Source organism: Echiichthys vipera, assembly GCF_963691815.1.
Source record: "Echiichthys vipera genome assembly, chromosome: 19".
Taxonomy (NCBI): Eukaryota; Metazoa; Chordata; class Actinopteri; order Perciformes; family Trachinidae; genus Echiichthys; species Echiichthys vipera.
The window spans coordinates 5,943,163-5,965,647 of NC_139844.1; the positions used below are offsets into that span (position 1 = coordinate 5,943,163).

Below are 22,485 nucleotides of genomic sequence, written 5' to 3' on the forward strand. Positions count from 1 at the left end.
GGGGCAGCTCTAGCAGGGGAACCCAAACTTCCCTTTCCTTGGCCACATTAACCAGCTCTAACTGGGGGATCCCGAGGCGTTCCCAGGCCAGTGTGGAGATATAATCTCTCCACCTAGTCCTGGGTCTTCCCCGAGGCCTCCTCCCAGCTGGACGTGAATGGAACACCTCCCTAGGGAGGCGTCCAGGGGGCATCCTTACTAGATGCCCGAACCACCTTAACTGGCTCTTTTCAACGCAAAGGAGCAGCGGCTCTACTCCGAGTTCCTAAAGGATGGCTGAACTTCTCACCTAAGAAAGACTCCAGCCACCCTCCTGAGAAAAACCCATTTTGGCCGCTTGTACCCGGGACCTCGTTCTTTCGGTCATGACCTAGCTTTCATGACCATAGGTGAGGGTAGGAACGAAGATTGACCTTCCGGCTCAGCTCTCTTTTTGTCACAACTGTGCGGTAGAGCAACTGCAACACCGCCCCCCGCTGCTCCGATTATCTGGCCAAACTCACTCCATCGTCCCCTCACTCGTGAACATGATCCAGAGGTACTTTAACTCCTTCACTTGGAGTAAGCAATCCACCGGTTTACTGCTGAGACCCATGGCCTCAGATTAAGAGGTGCTGATCCTCATCCCAGCCGTTTCCCACTCAGCTGCGAACTGATCCAGTGAGTGCTGAAGGTCATCAGGACCACATCATCTGCAAAAAGATGAGATCCTCTGCCCACCGAACTGCAACCCCTCCCCACGATGACTATGCCTTGATATCCTGTCCATGAAAATCACAACCAGGATTGGTGACAAAGCGCATCCCTGGCGGAGGCCAACCTCCACCGGGAACGAATCCGACTTACTGCCGAGGATCCGGACACAGCTCTCGCTTTGGGTGTACAGAGATTGGATGGCCCACAGAAGTGACCCCTCACCCCATACTCCCGCAGCACCTCCCACAGTATCTCCCAGGGGTCATATGCTTTCTCCAGATCCACAAAGAAAATGATCCTGTTGCTTTATTTTACTGATGTGTCGTACCATCTGAAAAATGCCAATGCGTACCTTTTATTATGTAAAGATTTTTCAGGGGAAAACTTGACATACAACTAAATAACAAAAGACCGGAGTGAGTGGCACACAGTTTTAGAAGTCAAATCAAACTTATATAAATTCATGATTCACTTTAACAAATGTATGGAATTCTATCACAGCTTTATGTTTCAGATTGAATCTAATTAGATAGTTATTGTCAGAGTTGTTCAGAGTTTCCTTCAGATTCAGAGGCCCCTGGATGTTTGACAACCTGATAGCTCCATCTCTCTGCCGGAGAGTCGAGTCAGCTTCGTGTTGGAGCTGCTCGGTGTGTGGAATCAGTCAGTGTGAATAGTGCCGCTGCAGCAGCTCGCCGGCAGGGAAACACGACCTGCTGATGCACCTTAACTTTGACTTTGACTGTTCTGCACCTAATCAATACTTCACTTCACTGCACCTGCTAATCCTCACACACACACTTTCTCAGTTACACCTGGACCTTTTGTTTCCTCTCCTTTTCTTTTACTCGTTTTATTCTCTTTGTTTGGGTCTTTATTATCCCTGTTGGATAATGAGGCTAAAGGTTCTGGAGGATGAATAGAGGACCCTGAACCCTGAACCCTAAGCTTACCTGTAAAGTGCTCCAGTGTGAGAGACTGTATGGGCTCAAAATCGTATAAGCAGTAACGGACATCACTTTGCTTTTGCAATATTTCCCGATTTGATTTGATTTTTATTAGGACGTTTAAAAGCACAACAAGTCAAATGAGTATCACAAGAAGATGATCCCAGAGGAGGGCACTTTAAAAGCATCACTAAAAAACACTTATTTCCAAAGTGATCCTCGAAGGAAACAACAAACACAACGCAATCACAATCACAGTGCTATGAATCCCCCAGGCAAAGTCTGCAGAAATGCGGACCAATGTAAAGTGTTGAAAAAGGCGTAAAAGTTTCATCCAGAGAGTCCTCAAGCTCTGTGAGTTTGGGCTTAAACCACAGAGAGGAGCGAGGCAGGTAAAAGGAGTAGCTTCACGTTCAAGATGACGGAAATCAAAGAGAAGAAACAACACTGCAGCCTTGATGATGTGACAGGAGCAGCTGGAGATGAGCTGCTATAAATACTGTCTGGGGAGGGGGGGGGTTGGTTGGGGGATGATGAACATGTGAGCAGGTGACTGACAGGTGGAAAGACTGAGGGAGACTTCCTGAGAAATGCATGGAGGACCAGGTGCAATCTCTGGATGTGGTGGTGCAAACCCCTGTGGATGATATGAATCATTTCGTCCTTTAATCACTTGTTTTATCAATGCTTTTATCGACTTATTGAAACCTTTAAATATCTGATTATGCAGTTGGTGGCTGATATATCTTCTGTACATCCACGAAGTAGCTGGTGATATCTGCTAGAGGTATCGTTAGTTCTAAGTGGCTTTAAATCACACGTTATCATAAGATGAGATAATCTTTTATTAGTCCCGCATAGGCCATAAGGTGAACCCTGTTATCGTTTCATCCCGCTCCGCAGTCTGGCATCTACGCAATCTTTAGTTCATAAAAAAGAGTCATGCTAAGCTACCAAAAAAAAAGTGTGTCGCTGAAATTACAGTCAATTATTTATGCGTTTATGTTTTATGCAGAACTAGATTCTTCAGAGCATAATAAAATTTTGGTCGCAGGTGGTGGCACGGTTCAACATGTGATGGCGCTAAATGTAGCTGCTTTTAGTCAACAGAAGATGATGATAGCCTGTGAGTAAAATACAATGAAGCTCGCAAAATCAGTCTGGTAATGTGCGGCAGAGACATGCCAAGACAAGTTTGACCAGCGACCGAACCAATCAGTGTTGGTTTTGAGGCGGGTCGAAGAGTGACGAAACGAGAAGCGACTGTTCAGTGTGAACAACATGGAGGATTCCATGGATGAGATGAGTGCAACTATAGATCAAGCCGCTCACTAACTCTTTTTTCTCTGTGATCCTTCTGTTGGAATATGGACCGGGCTCCTGAAATTGGGCCTTTGATCCGTAAATTCACTTTACACAAACGGAAAATATCCTTTACTGACATGTTGTTTCCTTTCTGAGCTTTGCCTCAATGCTGCTAGCACGTGATACGCTTTGTTGATCTGATTGGTTGATTTGGCCTGTATGTTGGTGATAGACAGATGGTTTATCCAATCAGCAACCAGTATTATCGCTTTCCAAAAGATCTCCAAAACAAATGTGAATAAATCCATCTAGCGGAGTCAGGTTAGAAAGATGACAGCCCCTGTGACTTCATCGAGCAGTACCGATGTGCTCCTGTCTAAAAATACATATGTATATATATATATATATACCTGCATATATAAGCGCTCCATCACCTGCTGGATATGGTTGGATAATAGAGGATGGGAACTTACACGTCACCTTTGAATCACGCATTAACATAAGATAAGATAAAAACTGTCTCCATGGTTTATTTGAAAAAGACCATGGGGTCCATTTTCACCGGACTTACAGTTTATCAGTGTTATATATTGTATCAACATGTCAATCATTCATGAATGTAGCCAATCATTTTTGGTATATGGCATGGGTATTTACATTGCATTGAAGAAAAAATCTAAGTATAATCATGAGTTTCGAGACAATTCAGTTTTATTTCAGTTAAATCACACCTCAACATCCAAACATCTACCGTAGTTTAGTGGTGCGCTGTCTTAGATTTGTTTGTTTTTTCACATTACTTTTCTCTAAAACTCTCTTTTGGGCATTTGATTCCTTTTGCTTACCAGTTTGTTTGTTTGTTGATGTCATAAGTTTGTGAAGTCCCTCAAGGCTCTTTTTGTTGATTTGATGCTGTGAGAAGCTTCTGCCAACGTTCACAGTATGTGTTTCTTCTGTCATTCTCTAAAAGTAGTTTTCCAATGTGCAACTCAACTTTAAACCCTACAAGACACTTTGCATTAATTTCACCATTATTCTTCTGCTTTACACAAAAACAAACCGTGCTGAAGGTGTTTTTGCTGTGCCAGCGTGACGCCTGAGATTACTTCTTTCTCTGCGTTATGTTGAGAGATTTTTCAGCTTCCAGCACCTTATTTTTTTTTTAAAACATTAGAGACAAGAACATGCAGCTTTTAAACATTGTTTTTTTTGAACAAACAAATATTTTTTGGGGGGGGGAATCTCACATCAAACAGGTCTCTTGCGCTTCAAACATGATGACTCTTATTCTGAATCCATCTTCTCATATCCTCCTTTTTTACAGCGAGTGTCGAGCCAAAAAACTAATTCTGAAATGAGTCTGAAAGCCTCTGCAGTGAAATCACTGTCTGTTCTGCTGATGTCTTAAATCGAGGCTGTTTTCTGAATCGGAGCCAAATTCAATTCAGTTTCTCAGATGAGATAAAAGCAGTAAAAAGTGTCCTCTCTCTCTTTGTTTTACTTCGCTACACCTGCTGCTTCATCTCCTCCTCCTCGCCAACCCAACATATTAGTTTAAATCACTTCTTTCTCTGAAAATGGCTCCTGATGATTATATGTTCAGGCGTGTGTGTGTGTGTTCGTGTACATGTGTGTGTTGGATGGATGGATTTTCCAGCAGCAGAGTGCTGAGTGGGCCTCTTAGCGGGACAATTTTCTCCTGATACCTCACTTGTCTTCCATCCCTCGTCCTCCAGCAGCACCAGTTCTCCTTTCAACACTAAACCTGAGCTTGTGGAGATGAGCAAGGCATTAACCCCTACTGACCCAACACAGATGCTGCAGGATAGGTTGATTTCAGAAAGGAGTGAATCCAATTCAGCAATGTCCCTATTTTATAAGGATAAAATATTGCATAAATCTACCCGAAGCCGAACGTAACAAGCGCTGGTCGAGTTACGTCCTATATCAGACGAGCCTATCGATGAGAATCCGTTGCTACACAACAACTTCTGGATGTTAAGTCAGCTTCAGCTCCCTCTTTTCAAAGTGCATCTTAAATTAGGAAACTGTCAACGTGCTCTAATGGGAAATGGCTCACTTTTGATTTGTTATTTGGGGGATTAGCAGGAAAGTGTACCAATCTGGGTCACAGTGGGAGAGAGGGTTAAAAATCAGTTGGCAGGTACATTGTGAATTCAAATTAGAACTATTTACGCTTCTCAGGTTAAGGTATCAGAATACTCAGTCAGGTTTAGGAAAAGATCATGATTTGGGTTAAGATATGTACGTTTTGGACTGGACATGAACCGCCATCTCCGAGGTGAAAGTCTGGCGTGTGTTTCCGCCTCGACCTCCTCCCTGAGCAGAGTTTGAGGCTTGTTATACAAAGTCACCTGGATTCTGGAGAACTTCCTGTCAGCTGAAAGCTTGGTGCATCTCAAAGAGACACTAAAATATCCCAAAAAAGATTTTAGAAAACAAGACTGTTTATGGTTCCCTGAGAACGATAACTATCTCCACCATGATGATGAAACATCCATCTTCAGAGAGCAAGAACACCTCCTCCGCTTATAGATGCAAACATAATGCCGTACATAAATATAATAATGTAATCGTGTATAGTTGTGCAGTGAACCTCATCACTGCCGTGGAAACACCTCCATAAACACGGCTTCCCCCACACAAACAATACAACAATGAATAACCCACTGAGAGATTTATTCATATGTATATAAAAAAAAAGAATTGCGTTTGCAATTAACTTTGCATTGAACATGCAAATTGAAAAGCAGATGGTCCTTTCACTTCACCAGACAGACTGTTTTTTTCTACTCAGGAACAATACAGACTCAGAACACAATAACTTCATGTGCAAAGAAATACATAAACAAAAATAAACAACCTAGGAATTATTATTTCTGCTTGTTCTCCTCCACAAGTTTCTTAAAACACCCCGGAAATAATTTAATATCCATACATTGCTCCTGTGTGTGTGTGTTTGTGTGTGTGTGTGTGTGTGTGTGTGTGTGTGTGTGTGTGTGTGTGTGTGTGTGTGTGTGTGTGTGTGTGTGTGTGTGTGTGTGTGTGTGTGTGTGTGTGTGTGTGATAAGATGAGGTGATAGATCATGCAGGAATGCATTTGCAGGTCTGTCTGCTGGTCATACATTACGACGACAATGACAATGTAGTATGTTGTGGTGTTTGTGGTAATAATACAGTAGCTACTTATTTGTGTGCGTGTGCGTGTGTGTGTGTGTGTGTGTGTGTGTGTGTGTGTGTGTGTTTAGTGTATTTGTGAGGACCGATGTTTAGAACACACATTTTCTGTCCAGGGAATCATGGGAAATTGTTTTGAAATGTCAAACCTCCTCCTTGTCCATATTTTAAGCAACACTATATATGCATAAACCTTTGGGTTCCCAACCTGGCTGCTCTCTGTTTTATGGTGGTGAAAATACTTATTAAGGCAAAAGAATGCCATTTGCATGAATCAAAATTAGACTCTCTCACATGCCTGATATCAGGCTTTCTCCTCCATTTATCTTTTTTATCTATTTTTCAACACCATCGTTGGATCTGGGGTTTAGTGTCACCCCAAAATGATTGTGACTGCCTTAAAGATATTCAGACAACCCAGAGCATTTTTCCCCCTCTCTCAGAACCCGTCCTCGTCCCAACTTGTTACATACCGTCGTTTTGGTCAGAACCTTTTGGCGTCAATTCACTGGGAAGTCCTGTGTGGAAATCCGTGATACTCCACACGGTTGCTTTTTTAAACACACATGGTTAGGAAAAGATTGCGAGTAAGTGAATAGGTGCATTTAAGTTTAAAAAACTGGTGAGGGTTAAGTTTAGACGACAAAAGGTGACGGTTTAGTTTAGACGACAAAAGGTGCTCAGGAAAACAGCATGAAAGAAAGTTTTTAAACTTTAACAATGACACGATACAACAACCGAGGAGAGGCACATTCGCACAAAGTCTCTCACAGTGTTGGAAAAGTGACAACATAAATAAACTGACTGCAGTAGTTTGTCTTTAGTGCATGGAATTCGTAAAAGAAATCAAAAAGTGAAAACTGCCAGCACTCAGATGTTAAACACTGAATCCTGAAATGAACATTTGTGGAGAGAGAGCTTTAATTTGGTCAAACAAAAACATGAAAACTTCTTGTAGAAACACTTTTTTTTAAAATATATTTTGCATGCACATCGTTTGCCTATTTTTTTTAAGGATATCTGCTCAATTCACAGTTTTGACACCAGTTTATTAACTCGTCACTCTTCCAATAAGATGCTGCATCCGTCTTGAGAAATAACAACTGCTTTTCAAAAACGTCTTTGTCACCTTGTCCCTGACTCAAATGACAGTTTGCGTGCAGCACGTTGACTGGAACGCAGACTGTTTTTACAGATAGAGAAACAAACATACAGACTGAAAAACAAACAATTACACCAAAAGAAAGACAAACATACAAGTTCAAGCACACAGAATTCCAACAGTTATTCCTATAATAACTTTCTAGGGAAAGTCCAGAAAGAACAGTGTAATTTGTATATTAATTATATTAATTTTAGGGGAAATATGAGTTCTATTTAAACCCATTGTCCACTGGTTATTGCAGACGTTATTCAACACATATGTTGAACTGTATGCGCGATAAAGAGGTTATGGCAGAAATTAATTGACATTAATAAATTGGAAGTGGATCCATTGAACTGTATATTTTCCTCAATAATTGGTTCTTTCCAGGAAATAAATCAAATGAAGTTATTAAGAAGTTTAAAATAATGCTTAATCCTAATTTCCCTGTCTCCTAAAAAATGATGTTCCCATACATAGAAACTGCGTTCTGGACACATCTTCTAGGTTTTAAGTTTAAATCCTTTACATTTCCACTAATCTCAATCAAACTAAACTGTTTGTAGTCAGTCGTATGGACCAATCATGTTTGAGCATGCTTTGACTGCATAAAGGTAAACAGTCACACGATGAACATTTTAGTTTTTCATTATCTTTTGTTCTTAATTATCTACAGAAATCTGTTTTACAGAAGGCACGTGGTTAATGTGAACCCAAACAAAATTATGTCGTCTAAACTTAACTGTTGCCTTTTGTTGTCTAAATTTAACCGTCACCTTTTGTCACCTCAACTTAATGTTTCACAGTGTTAAATGGAACATCATATTTCATAAGATATCGCCCAAACCCATTGAATACTTTGATTTTCAGCGAGAAATCTCTCTTACTGTCTTGCTCACTGTAACTTAAGTACGTTATGTAAACAAAACAATGAGCTGAGCAACTTCCATCCATCCACCCCGACCTCATCCCTACACTGACTGATTAGAAACATATTTGTGATACGTCAAAAACAAACGTAATCCAGGACTAAGTGTGTTTTCCTCGAAACCCATTTGAGAATGCAGTTTTGTTGTATGAGAAGGTTATTTTGAGGAGACAGCTGGTTCAAAAGGGTATGTTCCTCCGCTCAATGTCACTTTATGACACTTTAAGGAATCCTTCAAAGGGTTTTATGCTCTCCTTAATGCTTTTCTCTCTCTATGTTCAGTGCATGTTTCCTTGGGTCAGTTACATTGAAATCACCAATCTGCAGCCTACCTATGTTGTACTCATTGAAACCTACACCCGCAAATTTGCAGTTTTCTTGACTTTGGACATGGATATCTCCTCAATCTCCTTACAATTCACACTGAAATATCTGACTCCTTTTGTTCTTTGGCAATTTAAACTGTGAAGATAGTGAGGACCCTGGGACCAAAGGGACGACCCCGCTGGTTGTCTGTGTTGTTTTGACAGATCGGACAAATAGTACTTGAGTTTTTGTCTGTTTCGACTTCCAGACTCTTTCAGTGGGTTTTAGATTTGGAAAAAATAATGAAAAACATTTCAAATACATTCATGCACTTTTGGCTTCTTGACTCGAGAACCTGGACAATCACAGGGAGACATCACATATGGACAGATAACCACTCACCCAAACATATGCCTGTAACACCAAACAAAGTCACAAGTCATGCTTTAACAACTACACTTATCTTTTTGTTAGAAAAACCTTAATGGTCAGAATAAACCAGGCTGCTGCAGAACAGCCCACAGCCTGTTGACTGCAGCTCGAGGGGACATCAGATCTTTTGTACCGTTAAATGAAGTTTGGACTGTGAGGACAAAAATCAATAACAATCAATATCACCACTTGACAGCTCTTTCTCTCCACATGGTTCAATACGCTTGTAGCTTTCTCTGTGAGAACAAAGATGAGGTTTGAAGGAGGGGAGAGAAATGTTTCCAGTCGGGAGTTAAAAAAAGAAATCAGGAGGTTGAAGGTGAGATACAGGGTTTACTATTCAGTAGAGAGCCCGACTGCATGTTAGAGCAAAAGGTTTCATTTAAAGATGCTGCTTATTGTATGTTTTGTTAAAGCCGGAAAGTTGTCACAGTTATACGCAGTAGCCTAGAACATATCACCTACTTCCTGTATTTACTTTCTTGCCCCAGACACATCTGACCAATAAGCAGCTTGAATGTTCTCAGATGTTTTGTCGCGATGCATTTTTTCCTTTGTTTTTTTTTCCTCTGTGAAAAGAACCAAATTACAAACTTGTCAACTGATTCAGACCAGTGAAAACGTTAAGATAACTTCATCTTTTCTGTCCTGCAGGAAATCTTAAAACTTAAATTAAATCTGGTGGAAAATTCCATTTTTTTAATGAAAATTTGAAATTTAATTTTTCATTTTGTGTGTATTTTTGATGCAGATTCGAAAAGATGAAACACTGATGTATCTTGTTTAGAGCTGCTGCAGTTAGAAGCTTAATCAGTTAATCTGCAACTGCAAAAATATCCTCAGTTCCTTATTTAAAGAGATTTGACTTTCTGTGAAATGTGGTAGAAACTTTTTTTGCATTTGCAGACTATTTGTTGCACAAAACAATATCTGAAGACATCAAACTCGGCTTCAGAAAACTATGATGGACACTTTTGGACATGTTATAGTCCAAATCAAAGGTCAGCAACTGTGCCACCATTGGCTTAACCACTGACACACAATTACCATTGAGTGAAGCATTTTCTTTATCTTCTGAAGCCACTAGATGGAGCTCTTGGTTTAAAGGAAAAAGGCTCAAGGACTGGTGATTCGTGGTGTTTTCCACACTTTGTTGAACAGTGAGTGCCATCCAGTGGACTCAGAAAAGAAAGAAAATACTACAAATAGCTTCATGAAGCTTTGTTTGGACATCACTATTTTTTCACCCTTCTATATTCATGATGACCCACCCAACTCTGCCTCTGATTGGCTTGTAATCATTGCCTTTTTCACAGCGCAGGTGGGAGGGACAATAACGCATGGTAAAAGTTGATATGGCACACTTATGAACAACAACATGTAAATGTGGCACACATACACAACATTGTACAGATTGTGACAATGGTTGCCGCTCCCTGGTCCAAGCGATTAATCCAGACAATTAACCTAAGAATAAGTTGGTTAGTTACATGCTAGAAATCTTTCTTTGTAAAAAGTTTTCTGGCAAAGAAAACACCGGTAAGGACTCTAAATCCAAATATACAACATGTTAATAGCCAGATGTGTGTTTGTAGGGTAGGTATAATGCTTTTCCCAAACTATTCTATATTGCGAGGTTGCACACATGGATTTATCTGTACCTCTGTGTGTGCATCATGAACTTTATTAGTGAAACCACCACAAGTACCTCACTGATGTATGAGCAGAAAATTACACTGAAGCCCAACATGACACCACATTTTATATATTTTTTTCACTCCATTTCCCTGCATACGACACATGAATGGTAAACGGACATTTCACAGGTTTGACAGGACCTGCAGGGTTAGAGGGACACAAACAATCAAACTCATTTTCAGACTCAAACAAACAAACTCAGTGTAAAACATAGCTGTTAGCATTAGTGACCAGCGCATGCTTTTACAAGTCAATAAACTTGATCTGATCCACATGAGCATTCAAGGTTTTAAGTCACAAAACCTCCAGCCAATCAGAAACAAGAATTCATCCAGGTTTACACAAAAGAGAGAGACTTTCATGTGTCTGTATTTGCTGTTCCCTGACTGGACGTTTGCACAGGATGCACTCTTTTTCTAAAGTTTTCTAGTTAACTTATCAGCAGGGACGCGAACCAAAATCATGCTAGACCGTGGCCAGCGTTGTCTCTGCCAGTTCCGCAGAGCTGAGGGAGACGAGAGGCAGAATTTATCTCAGGCAGCTTCTCCCAAAACTTTTTCATCCACTTTTCTCCACCAGGAACCTCTTTTTTCTTCTCATCATAAACAAAGAAAAAGACTTTTCTACTTTTAACAAAAATTGAAAGCCTGTTCTGTAGACTCAAAGCCGTGAGTTATGAAACTGAACTTTAAGCACATAAAGCGTGGGCTTTCATTGAGGTATCACAGCAACAGCAGCAAACGTGTTTCCAACAAGCATTTGTTCTGCACTTATAAAAGAAGTTCCCTGTGTAGTTTTTTCTCTTTTTCGTCCAGTTTTCTGCAGCATGTTCAAGACGTTTTTATCCTCAAATTCATTCCCAATGTTCTTCTCCAGAGTCTGTCCAGGTGTCTGTCCTGCCCTCACGGACTCTGCTGCTCCATGTTATCAATCAAAGGGTCTTTCTTCATGAACTGCAGATGTCTGATGGACCGCCACACCCCGACATAGCTGTCACTGACTGACTGACCGGAGGTGGTGTTCTCCCTGTGGAGGTGCTCCCTCTGCATCTCCAGCAACTCCTTTTCTGTCATGACGCGAGAATTCGCGCCTGTTTCTCCGTCTCCTTGTGCATTGTCTCCTGTCCACACCTCTCCATTAGCTAAGCCAGACAGTGCTACATCCTCCTTCCCCTCACTGATAAATGCTCCCTCTACCTCCGATCCAGTGCCGACAGCAGGCCCGTCGCCATTCAGCGGCGGTTTCTCTCTTTGAGGCTCACCAGGTAGCGCTCCATCCTTCCCGGCCTCCTCCAGGTCCTCGTACAAGCTCTTCTTCTTTGTCTCAAAGTATTTGACCACGCAGTAGGTGATGGAGCCAACAGTGTTGACTACCACACCGCCGATGAAAAGCCTGGTTGGCGCAACGTCATTAAACGCCAGCATGCCGACAGTGATGGTGGCAATGCTCTTGACTACACCGACAAAGCTGGTGGTGACTGCGGAGTTAATGTAGGTGCAGTGCAGTGTGGTGAAGTTCATTGCACAGCCGATGAAGATGCAGAAAACGAAGATGACAGTGATGTGGGGGTCCTTCCAGCCTTCGTACGACCACATGTTGATGGTGTCCATTGAGATGAGGGAGCACACGAGCAGCACCTGAGAGAGACACACAAGAGGAAGAGGAGGACAAAGGGAGGAGGGTGAGGGACAGTCTGAGTGTCTTCATTAAAATGTTTGACTTTAATAATTTATTTCATCTTAAATGAAGTAAGACAAGGATGAAGAAAGGAAGTAAAAACAGAAAAAGAAGAGGTAGAAAAGCAATACAGACATTGAAAGGAAATGAAAAAACAGAGTAGAAAAAGAAAGGAGTATAAGAAGCAAAGATGAAAAGAGGTAAAGAGATAAAAAAAAAAAGGAAAAAAAACGTGTTAATGTCTTGCTGCTGCTGTGGTTCTTACCGGTGAGGCCATGATGGCGATAGCGTACTGTGCCGTGAGCGGTCCGTACTCGCTGTCCACGCTGGTTTTCTGGATCAGAACCAGATAGGAGGCATGGATGATGACAGCCAACACACCGGTGACATAACCGAAGGGATCGCCTGTGAGATCACCAGCACCTGGACGAGAAAAAAAAAGATGATTTCCACAATTCTGTAATATTCCTTTTCTTTCTTACACATGTATATGAATTAGATTTCCTGACTGTCTTCTGAGTCTCACAGCTGATTCATCTAAAAACCAGAACCGTGATGAATGTCTAACACTTTATAAAAGATCGATGAACACTTTTCCATTTTCATCAGTGCTTTTACATTTATTATATTTAGTCTGTTTTTTTTTTTGCCTTACTTTTGCACTATTATTTATTTATTGTATATATTACCTATCTTTTTTTCCTATCCTTTGTACTTATTGCACATTGGGTCAGAGACAAATGTTTTTTCGATAACTGTGTATGTCTGGCAAATATCTATTGCAGAATTGACAATAAAGCGGACTTTGATTTTTAAATCATAAACCTGATGACAACGTTCATGCTAAAAGACTGAACCTAAAGCTAACAACAGTTAGCATGCTCATGAGCCGGTTCTAGTAACACAGCGTAGAGTAAGCTGTAGTGTGTATTTGAAATCAAATGTAATTAAAATGTTTTACATAATATTTGAATGGATGTTTAAAATACTAAAACAGAAGGATGAGCAACACAGAGGTTAGATTTATGCTTAAAGTAAATGAAGAAGAAGAAAAAAATCTGTTCTGGACCGGATGATGCTTATAAGAGATTAGGCTAACGTTAGCGTCTGTGTGTTACTGTGAGTTTAGATTTGTTCTCTTGCACTGTGGCAGTCTTCTCATAAAAACAGAGGTGAAAATAAGTGTGTTTTCACAGCTAGCTTGTTCTGAAACTGGACGTATTTCCCCCCAAAGATCCGTCTGTTTGTTCATATATAAACACATCAATTGCTCTCTGATGCGGGACAAAACTAGCGGGCTGAGATCGCCAAGAACAGCTCACTTCCAATCAATCTCTGGAGCAGTTTCTACAGTTTTAACTCAATCAGCAGCCGGTGAGCCGTTTACTGACGCCAACGTTTGGCGAGAAGACTGAGAAACGGAGAAAATCTGTTGTATGCTGACCTGAATGTCAGGAAGAAAAGTTAATGGGTTTTTTACAACAATAAAAGAGTAGAGAAATCTGACCAATAAGAGAACAGTTTGATATCAGATGGTCTTTGTTTACAACTTTGGATCGCTGCTGAACGTTGCCATGTGAACATCAAAGGACAAATAACAAAGCAAACAAACTGTAGGTGTGAAAACAACCTAACAGGAAAGAAGAGATAAAAGGAAGTGTGGGAGTTTGAAGGTGGAAAAGAGGAGGAATCAGTAGAGATGATGACAGTCTGAAAATGGAGCAGGAGGAGGATGAGAGAGATGGAGAATTAATCCTGTGAGTGTACGGAGGCTGGATACTTACAAAAAACAGCTGCACACATACACACACATGTCTACTTACACTAAAATATACATCACTCTGCCATGTTAAAAAAAAATCCTGAATATACCTTAAAATCTGTTTATGTTTATAAAATTAAAATGATATCTTCAAATTAAATTAAATTGATTTAAGGTTAGGAAAAGACAACGGCTTAAGTTTTAAAAAAAATACATCCAGGTTAGGGAAAGACTTTCTTGACTTGCACGGACCTGACAGGATAAAGGTAAAACTGTCCGTTGACCTCTGACCTCCAGATGTGTGGATCTAAATGGGTTCTCCAGGTCCAGATATGTGAATGTAAACAGGTTCTCTGAGTCCGAATGTGAGAATGTAAACAGGTTTTTCAGGGTCCATAAACAGTGTTGGAGGTCATAACCTGGGTCTGGCTGTAAACAGGAGACTCTTGTGGACTGAATGAGCCCAGTTGTCTTCATTTGCGATGATGTCAGTCCCCATAGGAGACATTTCATTGTCTAAAAGTATCTGTTGTGACCTTGGATAATCACAGCCTCATGAAACTTTACAAACACAAACTAGAGACTGAGGGCGTTCAGAGGATGGATGGATTTCACAAGGGGATTCACAATAAGAGCCTTTCTGACCTCACAACACAACACAAGTGACAAAACATACAGTCAACCACAAATGATCCCAAATCACAACATGGATTTTTCTGTGCTGTTCCTCAACGTTTGAGGATCTTAATGTGGGACTTTGGAGGATTTTTGACCATTTTTATTCATTCTCCAGTTGTATGAAAAATGGTTACATATAGCACCAAATCTGCGGCACAAATAGAAAAAAAAGGCCATGGAAGTGGGTCAAAAGAAACACTCCGGAAGGAAACAGAAGTCAAACTGCGATAATGTCTGGCTACTTCTACATGTTTTGGTTTACACGTCCCTGCTGCTGATGATCAAAGGTTTTAATGATGCAGTGAAACCATTTAAAGACACCATTTGTTTGTTGTTCCAGTTGATTATGATCCACTTTTTAAGCGACATACTTGTTGTAAAAACGTTGACAAAATAACATTATCTCAGTTGAGTTTTCTGTGAAAGATGTCTGGAAGAAGCAAATATTAAATTACTCACAGGAGAAATGGTGATTGCCACCAAGATTAAAGCCAGAATGATGAATAAGTCCATTAGATTCATTTTCTGCACATTTCACACTTCATGTTTCGACAAATGGCAGCAGCAGTAGAGATTGATCCAGGAAATGAATTATCTTTACATTTTTTTAGTTTGTTCATGACTTCAGGATCATTAACAGTAATGGAAGAGGAAGATTCAGTGCTGGGAAGGATGATTAAAGGTTTTTCCCAAGACCGGAAATTAATGTGACGGTTAAACAGCTGCACATATGAAGAAAAGCTCTTTAACCGGGAGTTTTATAGGGAAAAAAATGAAATATTGTTAGGCAGTCAGAGTCTGTATTTTCTATTTCTTGCAAGAGTAAAAAGAGAAAAATAAGAGTTCTCCTTTCCATATATTTATTTCAGTCATTTTGTGCTACAGAATAATCACAGAATGTGTGTGTGTGTGTGTGTGTGTGTGTGGGTGCGTTTGTTTACCAGCAAGTGCAGCTCCACCAGTGGTGATAACCACGGCGATCACCACGCCAATGGACGGCACGCCATTCCTCAGCACGCACACGCCGATGCTGAGCGTGAAGAGCGGCAGGCAGCGTTTGAACACGACGTACATGGGCAGGCTGAGGCCGCGCAGAGACCACAGAGTGAGAGTGGACTGCAGCGTGGAGAGGATACACACCGGGCCAAACTCCTGCACAGATAGGGACACAGACACACATACGCACGTTTTTGCCACTTTGGAGGACATTGTTCTGGCTTTAAATTCACTTCCTGAAGACTTACCCTGACTTTAACCACGATGACTACAACCAGCCTGATCCACATCATGACCTAATCAACCCTAACCCTAAAAAGATTGAATGATTCAGCTCGTGGGATGGGGTCCCCATAGAGTGACTGTGAGAAGTAGTCCCCACAAAGTCCATAACACACACACACACACACACACACACACACACACACACACACACACACACACACACACACACACACACACACATACACACACACACACACACACACACACACACACACACACACACACACACACACACACACACACACACACACGTTTCCGGCTCTGTAAGGCTATAACTCTCGTTGTTAATAAGACATGTTAATCACCTGATGAGAACATGGCTCCAAGACAGTGGAGAGCTCATTTCCCTGTTCATTTCCCCGTACTGGCTGAATTTTTATACAACTCACCTGTTTAAATCATATGAAGGCCAAAAGTTCTGCATACTTAAAGGCGTGGCATCTTTGAGTGACAGGTGGATCAGCTCAGCTCCAGTTACACTCCACCTCTTTGCACATTTTTGGATTTAAATGGCCCAGGCGGAGTCATGAGTCATGAGTCAAGATGGGGACCAGGAGCCGCCCGGTTTAAGCCTCATTTTGTCCCTTCAGAAATCCGTGCCTGACGTCACAGAGGCGACGTCCATATTTTACTACAACCTCTGGATATGACTAACAACTTTTAGTGAACGTTGCACCAATCAAATGAGCAGTATTGAAATATTAACGTTTCTTCTTTTCTTTATAAGCACAATTTTGACCATATTGTGGCGACAAAAGACAAAAAAGACACTGAGGATTTTTCTCTAATGATTTCTTAAATTAATTTCAATCAGTTTATAAAAACACACAAGATCACTTCCTTCCCCCCATTTGTCTGCTGCGCGCACGTGCTTCCCGTACAGCTTCTGATTTGTGTTTTCAGCCATAGTGATTTTGATAAACTGCCAATAAAGTTAATGGATCTTATCAGTCAATCAGCTACTCAGCCAATCTGTCAGCCGGTCAATTATCCAGTCAGTCAATCATTCAGTCAGTCATCAACTGTAAAATGCCAACAGGCAGTTCGACCAATATTAGGAGGAGTTTACAGTTAAAACCATCATGGAGATTATATGTAACTCAATAATGACAGTGATGCAATGGCACACCGATGAAGGGTTTTCATCATGTCAATGGAAAAATAAAGTTTGTGAATCACTGAAATGACTCAGAAAACACAAACTTGGTTTGCAGCCTGATGTAACAGTTGCAGGTCCAAGATGAGTAACTGTAATCCAACAGGATTAAAGTGTTGAACTGCAATTTTTGCAAATTACAAAATAAAGCTGTGGATGTTATAATCCTGCCAGAGCTGGTTAAAATATACTGAGTGTATTTAGTATATTTAAGTATGTTATTTATGTATAATTACTGATGATAAGGGGCCTATATGAGTTCCAGCGTAATCAGAATACTTCCAATACACTGTCACTACAGTCAACCCCGGAAAACCCTGTTTGGGAATCACCAAATGTAAACTGCACCGTGAGCCCGCTGTGGTCAGGTGTTACCTTGGACAGCTGCACGCTGAAAGGCGGCACCTTCACCACCCCGAGCCGCCGGAGGACCTCCAGAGTGAGCGCCGCGGTGCTGCTTGTCAGGAGCTGGATGAGCGTCAGGAAGTTGAAGTGATAATTAGTGATGAGGAACTTCAGCAAGATGTTCAGAGAGCCGGAGAAAACGCCGTGCGCAACGGCCACGCCGATCCCCAGAAACCGGCTCTTAAACACATCCATGGCGGTTTGCTGCTCGCTTTAGAGAAAGTCATACAGGAGATATAAAGTACTGCGGTGGTCCCTGTTTCAGCCCCGGGTCGGAGTCTCGGAGATGAGGGGGAGGGTTTGGCTTTTACGCACAGCCGCGACGCACTGATGCTGGACGGAGAGACGGGAGGAAAGGACAGAAACAGCCCACGTGTGAAGCGCTGTGAGGGGAAACCAAGGTGCACTTCAGGAGAAAACAGTAAAAGTGAGATTTGAAGATGAAAGGAGGGGATGAGAAGGTCTTCTGTTCGGGTCTGCTGACTCCTCTCTTCAGTTCAAACTGCACTTCATTTCAGCTGCACATTAAAAAAACAAAAACAACAAGATTCTGTCATTCTTTGTGTTAGTTTCTACTCAAGTAATTACACCCAGCAGCAGGAGGCTTCATCGCCGACTTTCCTTGCGCTTCTGCGAGGAAGAAAGAACCAGAAACCCTCCGGGAAGTATCAGAGAAGAGAAGTAAGTCTCGGCAGAGGAGTACAGTAGAGGCGCAGCAGATGTACAGTAGAGACAGAGGAGAGGCCGTCCTCTGAGAGCGCTGCCACTGAAATATGACATTTTGCCGCAGCGCCTCTTGGCTGTGTACCCGAGAGAGAGAAAGAGAGAGAGAGAGACAGAGAGAGAGAGGGAGAGAGAGAGGGAGAGGGAGAGGGAGAGACAGGGCATTTCCATCTGTTTTTTATCAATCAACCATAAAGCCATATCAGCATTCACAAAAAGCAACATAAATGCATTTTTCCATAGAAATTAATAAAGAACAAAACACATGGAAACAAAGAAATATAAAGAGGTTCATCCTTCTCTTATTTGTAAAGTGATGAAATGAATGAAAGCAGTTCATTCTGCACATACACACAGATGACATGCACCAGGAAAACACACTCTCTCATTTTCAGTGAGGATGGAACTGTCATGACAGAAAATAATAACTCTCACATTTTTTATAATCTTAACCAACTTTTGTCATATAAACTTAACCCTCACCTTTTGTCGTCGAAACTTAACCGTCACCTTTGTCATCGAAACTTAACCGTCACCTTTTGTCATCTAAACTTAACCGTCACCTTTTGTGGTCTAAACTTAACCGTCACCTTTGTCGTCTAAACTTAACCGTCACCTTTGCCGTCTAAACTTAACCGTCACCTGTCCTCCCTCAGGTGTGATCATGTGCTCAGGGTGACAATATTTAAGACATTGGGACTTTAATACACACACACACTAAAATAAATTGTGAAATGATTATAATGTGAATAAATATGTGAAACAAACACAGTTGGAGTAAAAACATTGTGAGCTGCAGCAGATTCTCCTTCAGTGGGATGGAGCCAGAAAACGTAAAACACTAAAATAAGAGATAAAAAAACACCTGCAGCTTTTCTCTCTGCAGAACAAATGTTTGGATGTTTGCCTTGGACCGCGGAGAACTGGACATCTTTTCTTTCCTTTTATTTCTCAGAGTCTCTTCTTCTTCCTCGTCCTCTTTATCAGAAACAGAGACATCACCATCACTCATAACAGGCGTGGAAATGGCTCGGACAATATTTTAATTGAAATATTTCATCAGAAAATCAGTTTCCAGGCCACAAGGGAGGAAGATCCGCCCTTATCCAGCACAGACCATTAGCTTCCAATTAACACGCGGAGACAGAAGAGGACGGAGACGCTTTTTTCAAACGTGAGGAGATTAAGACCGGGGCCAAGGATTTAATCCTGTACCGTTCTCTGCCTCCATGCATCCTTTAAACCACAAACTATAGCTAATATAGATTAGGCTGAGGAACAGAATGGAACAGACCTGAAAACATTCTCATGTGGATTTCCAAATTAATATGCAGCACATAATCACAGTGGATGGATGGGAAGACATATACTGTATATTGTAGCCGGGGAGTCAAACTTCTGCAAATGTGCAATTAAAATTGGCATCTTTTTTTTCTGCTGGTTTACATGCTGAATGTGTTCATTAATGTTGTCTTTTTCTTTTTCTGAGTCTATTTGACAATATTTGACATTTTAAAATCTTATAAATGAATAAATAAAATATATAATACGTATGGTAGTGGGAGTAAAGTGTTATGTGAGTGATTAAATATTTTACAGGGGAGAGTTTACAATTGTTTTGATTTTTTTCTGCCACAAAAATGAAATAAAAGTTAAAGCATTATTTTGCAGCAGCAGCATTGTTTCATGTGTGGAAAACATTTTTTGCATTCCCCAACGGACATAAAAAACATTTTCTTTTATTATAAAAGCTCCCTCGGCAGTTTGAAAAGACGTCAGCGGCCATGTAGCAAAGATGGAGACCGTTGACAGTGAGTGCACCATCCGCTGGACTCTGCGACAATTTCTTTGGCTTTTTATGCCTTTATGTGAAAGCCCAGCTGAGTTGAACCTTGCTGCTGAGGCGAGGACTTAGCGTCTGCATCCTGTATATGTGGCGTCCGCTCTCCCAGGTGAGCTACTGGGCGCCCTGTGCACGTGTGTACGTTCAGACACAGTAATGGTCTCTAATGGACTTCCTAAAACTAGGACAACCCCCCTCTCCTTTTACTGTCAGATACTTTCATCTGCATTGGATAAAAATATGTAAATTGCATATCTCTGTTTGTCCTTCAATCCTTCTGTGAGGAGAGAAACATAATCTGCATGAAACATCCTAACGTACGTATTTCAGAGGATGAATTAATTTCCCTAAATTTGCAGCAGACTTAAAAGAAAATCCTTTTAATTCCACAAGAGAGAAACAGGCGATTTAGCCAGACTGAAGTGTTTCATCATCTCACTTCAGGATCTTTGAGTGGACACGAGGCCGAGGTCACAGCACATGGACACAAGAAGTCCAGCGTGTTTTCAGGGCTGTTTGTTGCTGCAGTCATTTAAAGTGTGAGGGGGAAGAGGGGGAGGAAACAGAGGAAGAAGACGCATATGAAGAGGAGGAAGAGATGGGAGGAAATAGAGGAAGACGAGGCATATCAAGAGGAGGAAGAGATGGGAGGAAACAGAGGAAGAAGAGGCATATGAAGAGGAGGAAGAGGGGGAGGAAACACAGAGGAAGAAGACGCATATGAAGAGGATGAAGAGGGGGAGGAAACACAGAGGAGGAAGACGCATATGAAGAGGATGAAGAGGGGGAGGAAACGCAGAGGGGAAAGAAGAAGACGTATGGAAGAAAAAAGGAAAGGAACAGGAGGGGACAGCTAGAAGAGGAGAGACAAATAAGGACAATGAAAGAAAGAGTAGGAAGAGGAGAGGAAACGAGGGGAGAGAGTGAAGGCAAGGGAAAGACGGGAAATTAAAGAAAGGAAAGGAAAGAAGGGGGCGGGCATGAAAGAAAGAAAAAGAAAAAGATGAGTGAAATGTCGATGAAGACGAAGAGAAAAGAGAAACAGAGTGCGAAAATGAAAGACAGAAATTGGAGGAGAGGAAAAATAAGGGGAAAAGAAGGAAAGAATACAAAAAGAAAGAAGGGAGAGGAGAGGAAACAAGAGGAGAGAGTGAAGGGAAAGGAAAGAGGGTGATTTTAAGGAAAGGACAGGAAAGATTTGAGGAGGGAGTGAAAAGGAAAAGAGAAATAGATGAAGAGAAAATAAGAAAAAAGAAAGACAGAAAGAGGAGGGGGAACAAAAAGAGGTAAGGAGACAGAAAGAAAAGAGTGAAAGCCAAGAAAGAGGAAAGAAACGAGTGCAGGAGGAGCAGTGACAAGGTGAGGGGAATCAGGGAGGCGGGGTTTCCCTGCAGAGAGATCAGCTGCAGGGCGGAGAGGAACCCTTCACGCATCATCACCAAGAGGGCTGGGATTGGCCGCAGCCAGGATGAGCGGGGAGCTCTGTACGATACACAACGCCAGCATCAGCATCATGGTGGGGGTGGACAAAACAATAGATCTGAAGCTCATAATGTCTGGTTCATTTCAGGCCGGAGCTCCTGTTGTTGACTTAAGAGATATTTGACCCAGTTGAATCCAGGTCTGTGCCAGGGCATTGTGGGTAAAGTATCTCCTTAAATCAAATTGATTATAAATTATTATTTTTAATTCATTCGGTTCATGGCCGAAAGAACGAGGTCGCGGGTTAAGGCGGCCGAAATGGGTTTTCTCAGGAGGATGGCTGGAGTCTCCCTTAGAGATAGGGTGAGAAGTTCAGCCATCTGAAAAGGAGCCAGCGTTGCGTTGAAAGGAGCCAGTTGAAGTGGCTCAGGATTATCTGGTAAGGACGCCCCCTGGGAGGTGTTCCAGGCATGTCCAGCTGGGAGGAGGCCTCGGGGAAGACCCTGGACCAGGTGGAGAGATTATATCTCCACATTGGCCTCGGAATGCCTCGGGATGCCCCAGTTAGAGCTGGTTAATGTTGCACAGGAAATGAAAGTTCCCCTGCTAGAGCTGCTGCCCCAGCAACCCGACCCCGGATAAGACGCTGAAGATGAGTGAGTGATTATTTGTAATGTGAAATATTATGGGTCTGAAAAACATGGATCTCTGGGGCGACATTTCTGGAAAAAAAAAACACAAGATGTGTTCAGTTAGAGACCGTTCTCAATCACCCAGCAGTTGTTGGTCGACCGGAGAAGGTAGGCGGAGCTAACGCAGCTGGCGTTGCAAACAAATGAAAGAACGAAGATGAGAGACACTTCAAAAACAAGTGAAAGTGAGAC

At 41.7% G+C, this 22,485-nt stretch overlaps 1 protein-coding gene across 1 annotated transcript; it reads right to left on the bottom strand.

Annotated features, from left to right (window-relative positions):
• Positions 1–11,427: 11,427 nt before the first annotated feature.
• Positions 11,428–18,167, bottom strand: slc35d3 (solute carrier family 35 member D3). Its single transcript, XM_083934188.1, has 4 exons — positions 17,584–18,167; positions 15,713–15,923; positions 12,597–12,754; positions 11,428–12,291 (listed from the first exon to the last, which is right to left on the bottom strand). The coding sequence occupies exons 1-4, from the start codon at positions 17,806–17,808 to the stop codon at positions 11,557–11,559; spliced, it is 1,329 nt and encodes a 442-aa protein (XP_083790314.1). The 5' UTR covers positions 17,809–18,167; the 3' UTR covers positions 11,428–11,556.
• Positions 18,168–22,485: the final 4,318 nt, after the last annotated feature.

Excerpts from the sequence above, each read along its gene's own strand:
- slc35d3 (XM_083934188.1), bottom strand. The coding sequence starts at position 17,808 with ATGGATGTGTTTAAGAGCCGGTTTCTGGGGATCGGCGTGGCCGTTGCG. Across the intron at positions 15,924-17,583 it reads TCAGCGTGCAGCTGTCCAAG|GAGTTTGGCCCGGTGTGTAT; the intron begins GTAACACCTGAC and ends CTATCTGTGCAG. Across the intron at positions 12,755-15,712 it reads TGGTGGAGCTGCACTTGCTG|GTGCTGGTGATCTCACAGGC; the intron begins GTAAACAAACGC and ends TTTCTCGTCCAG.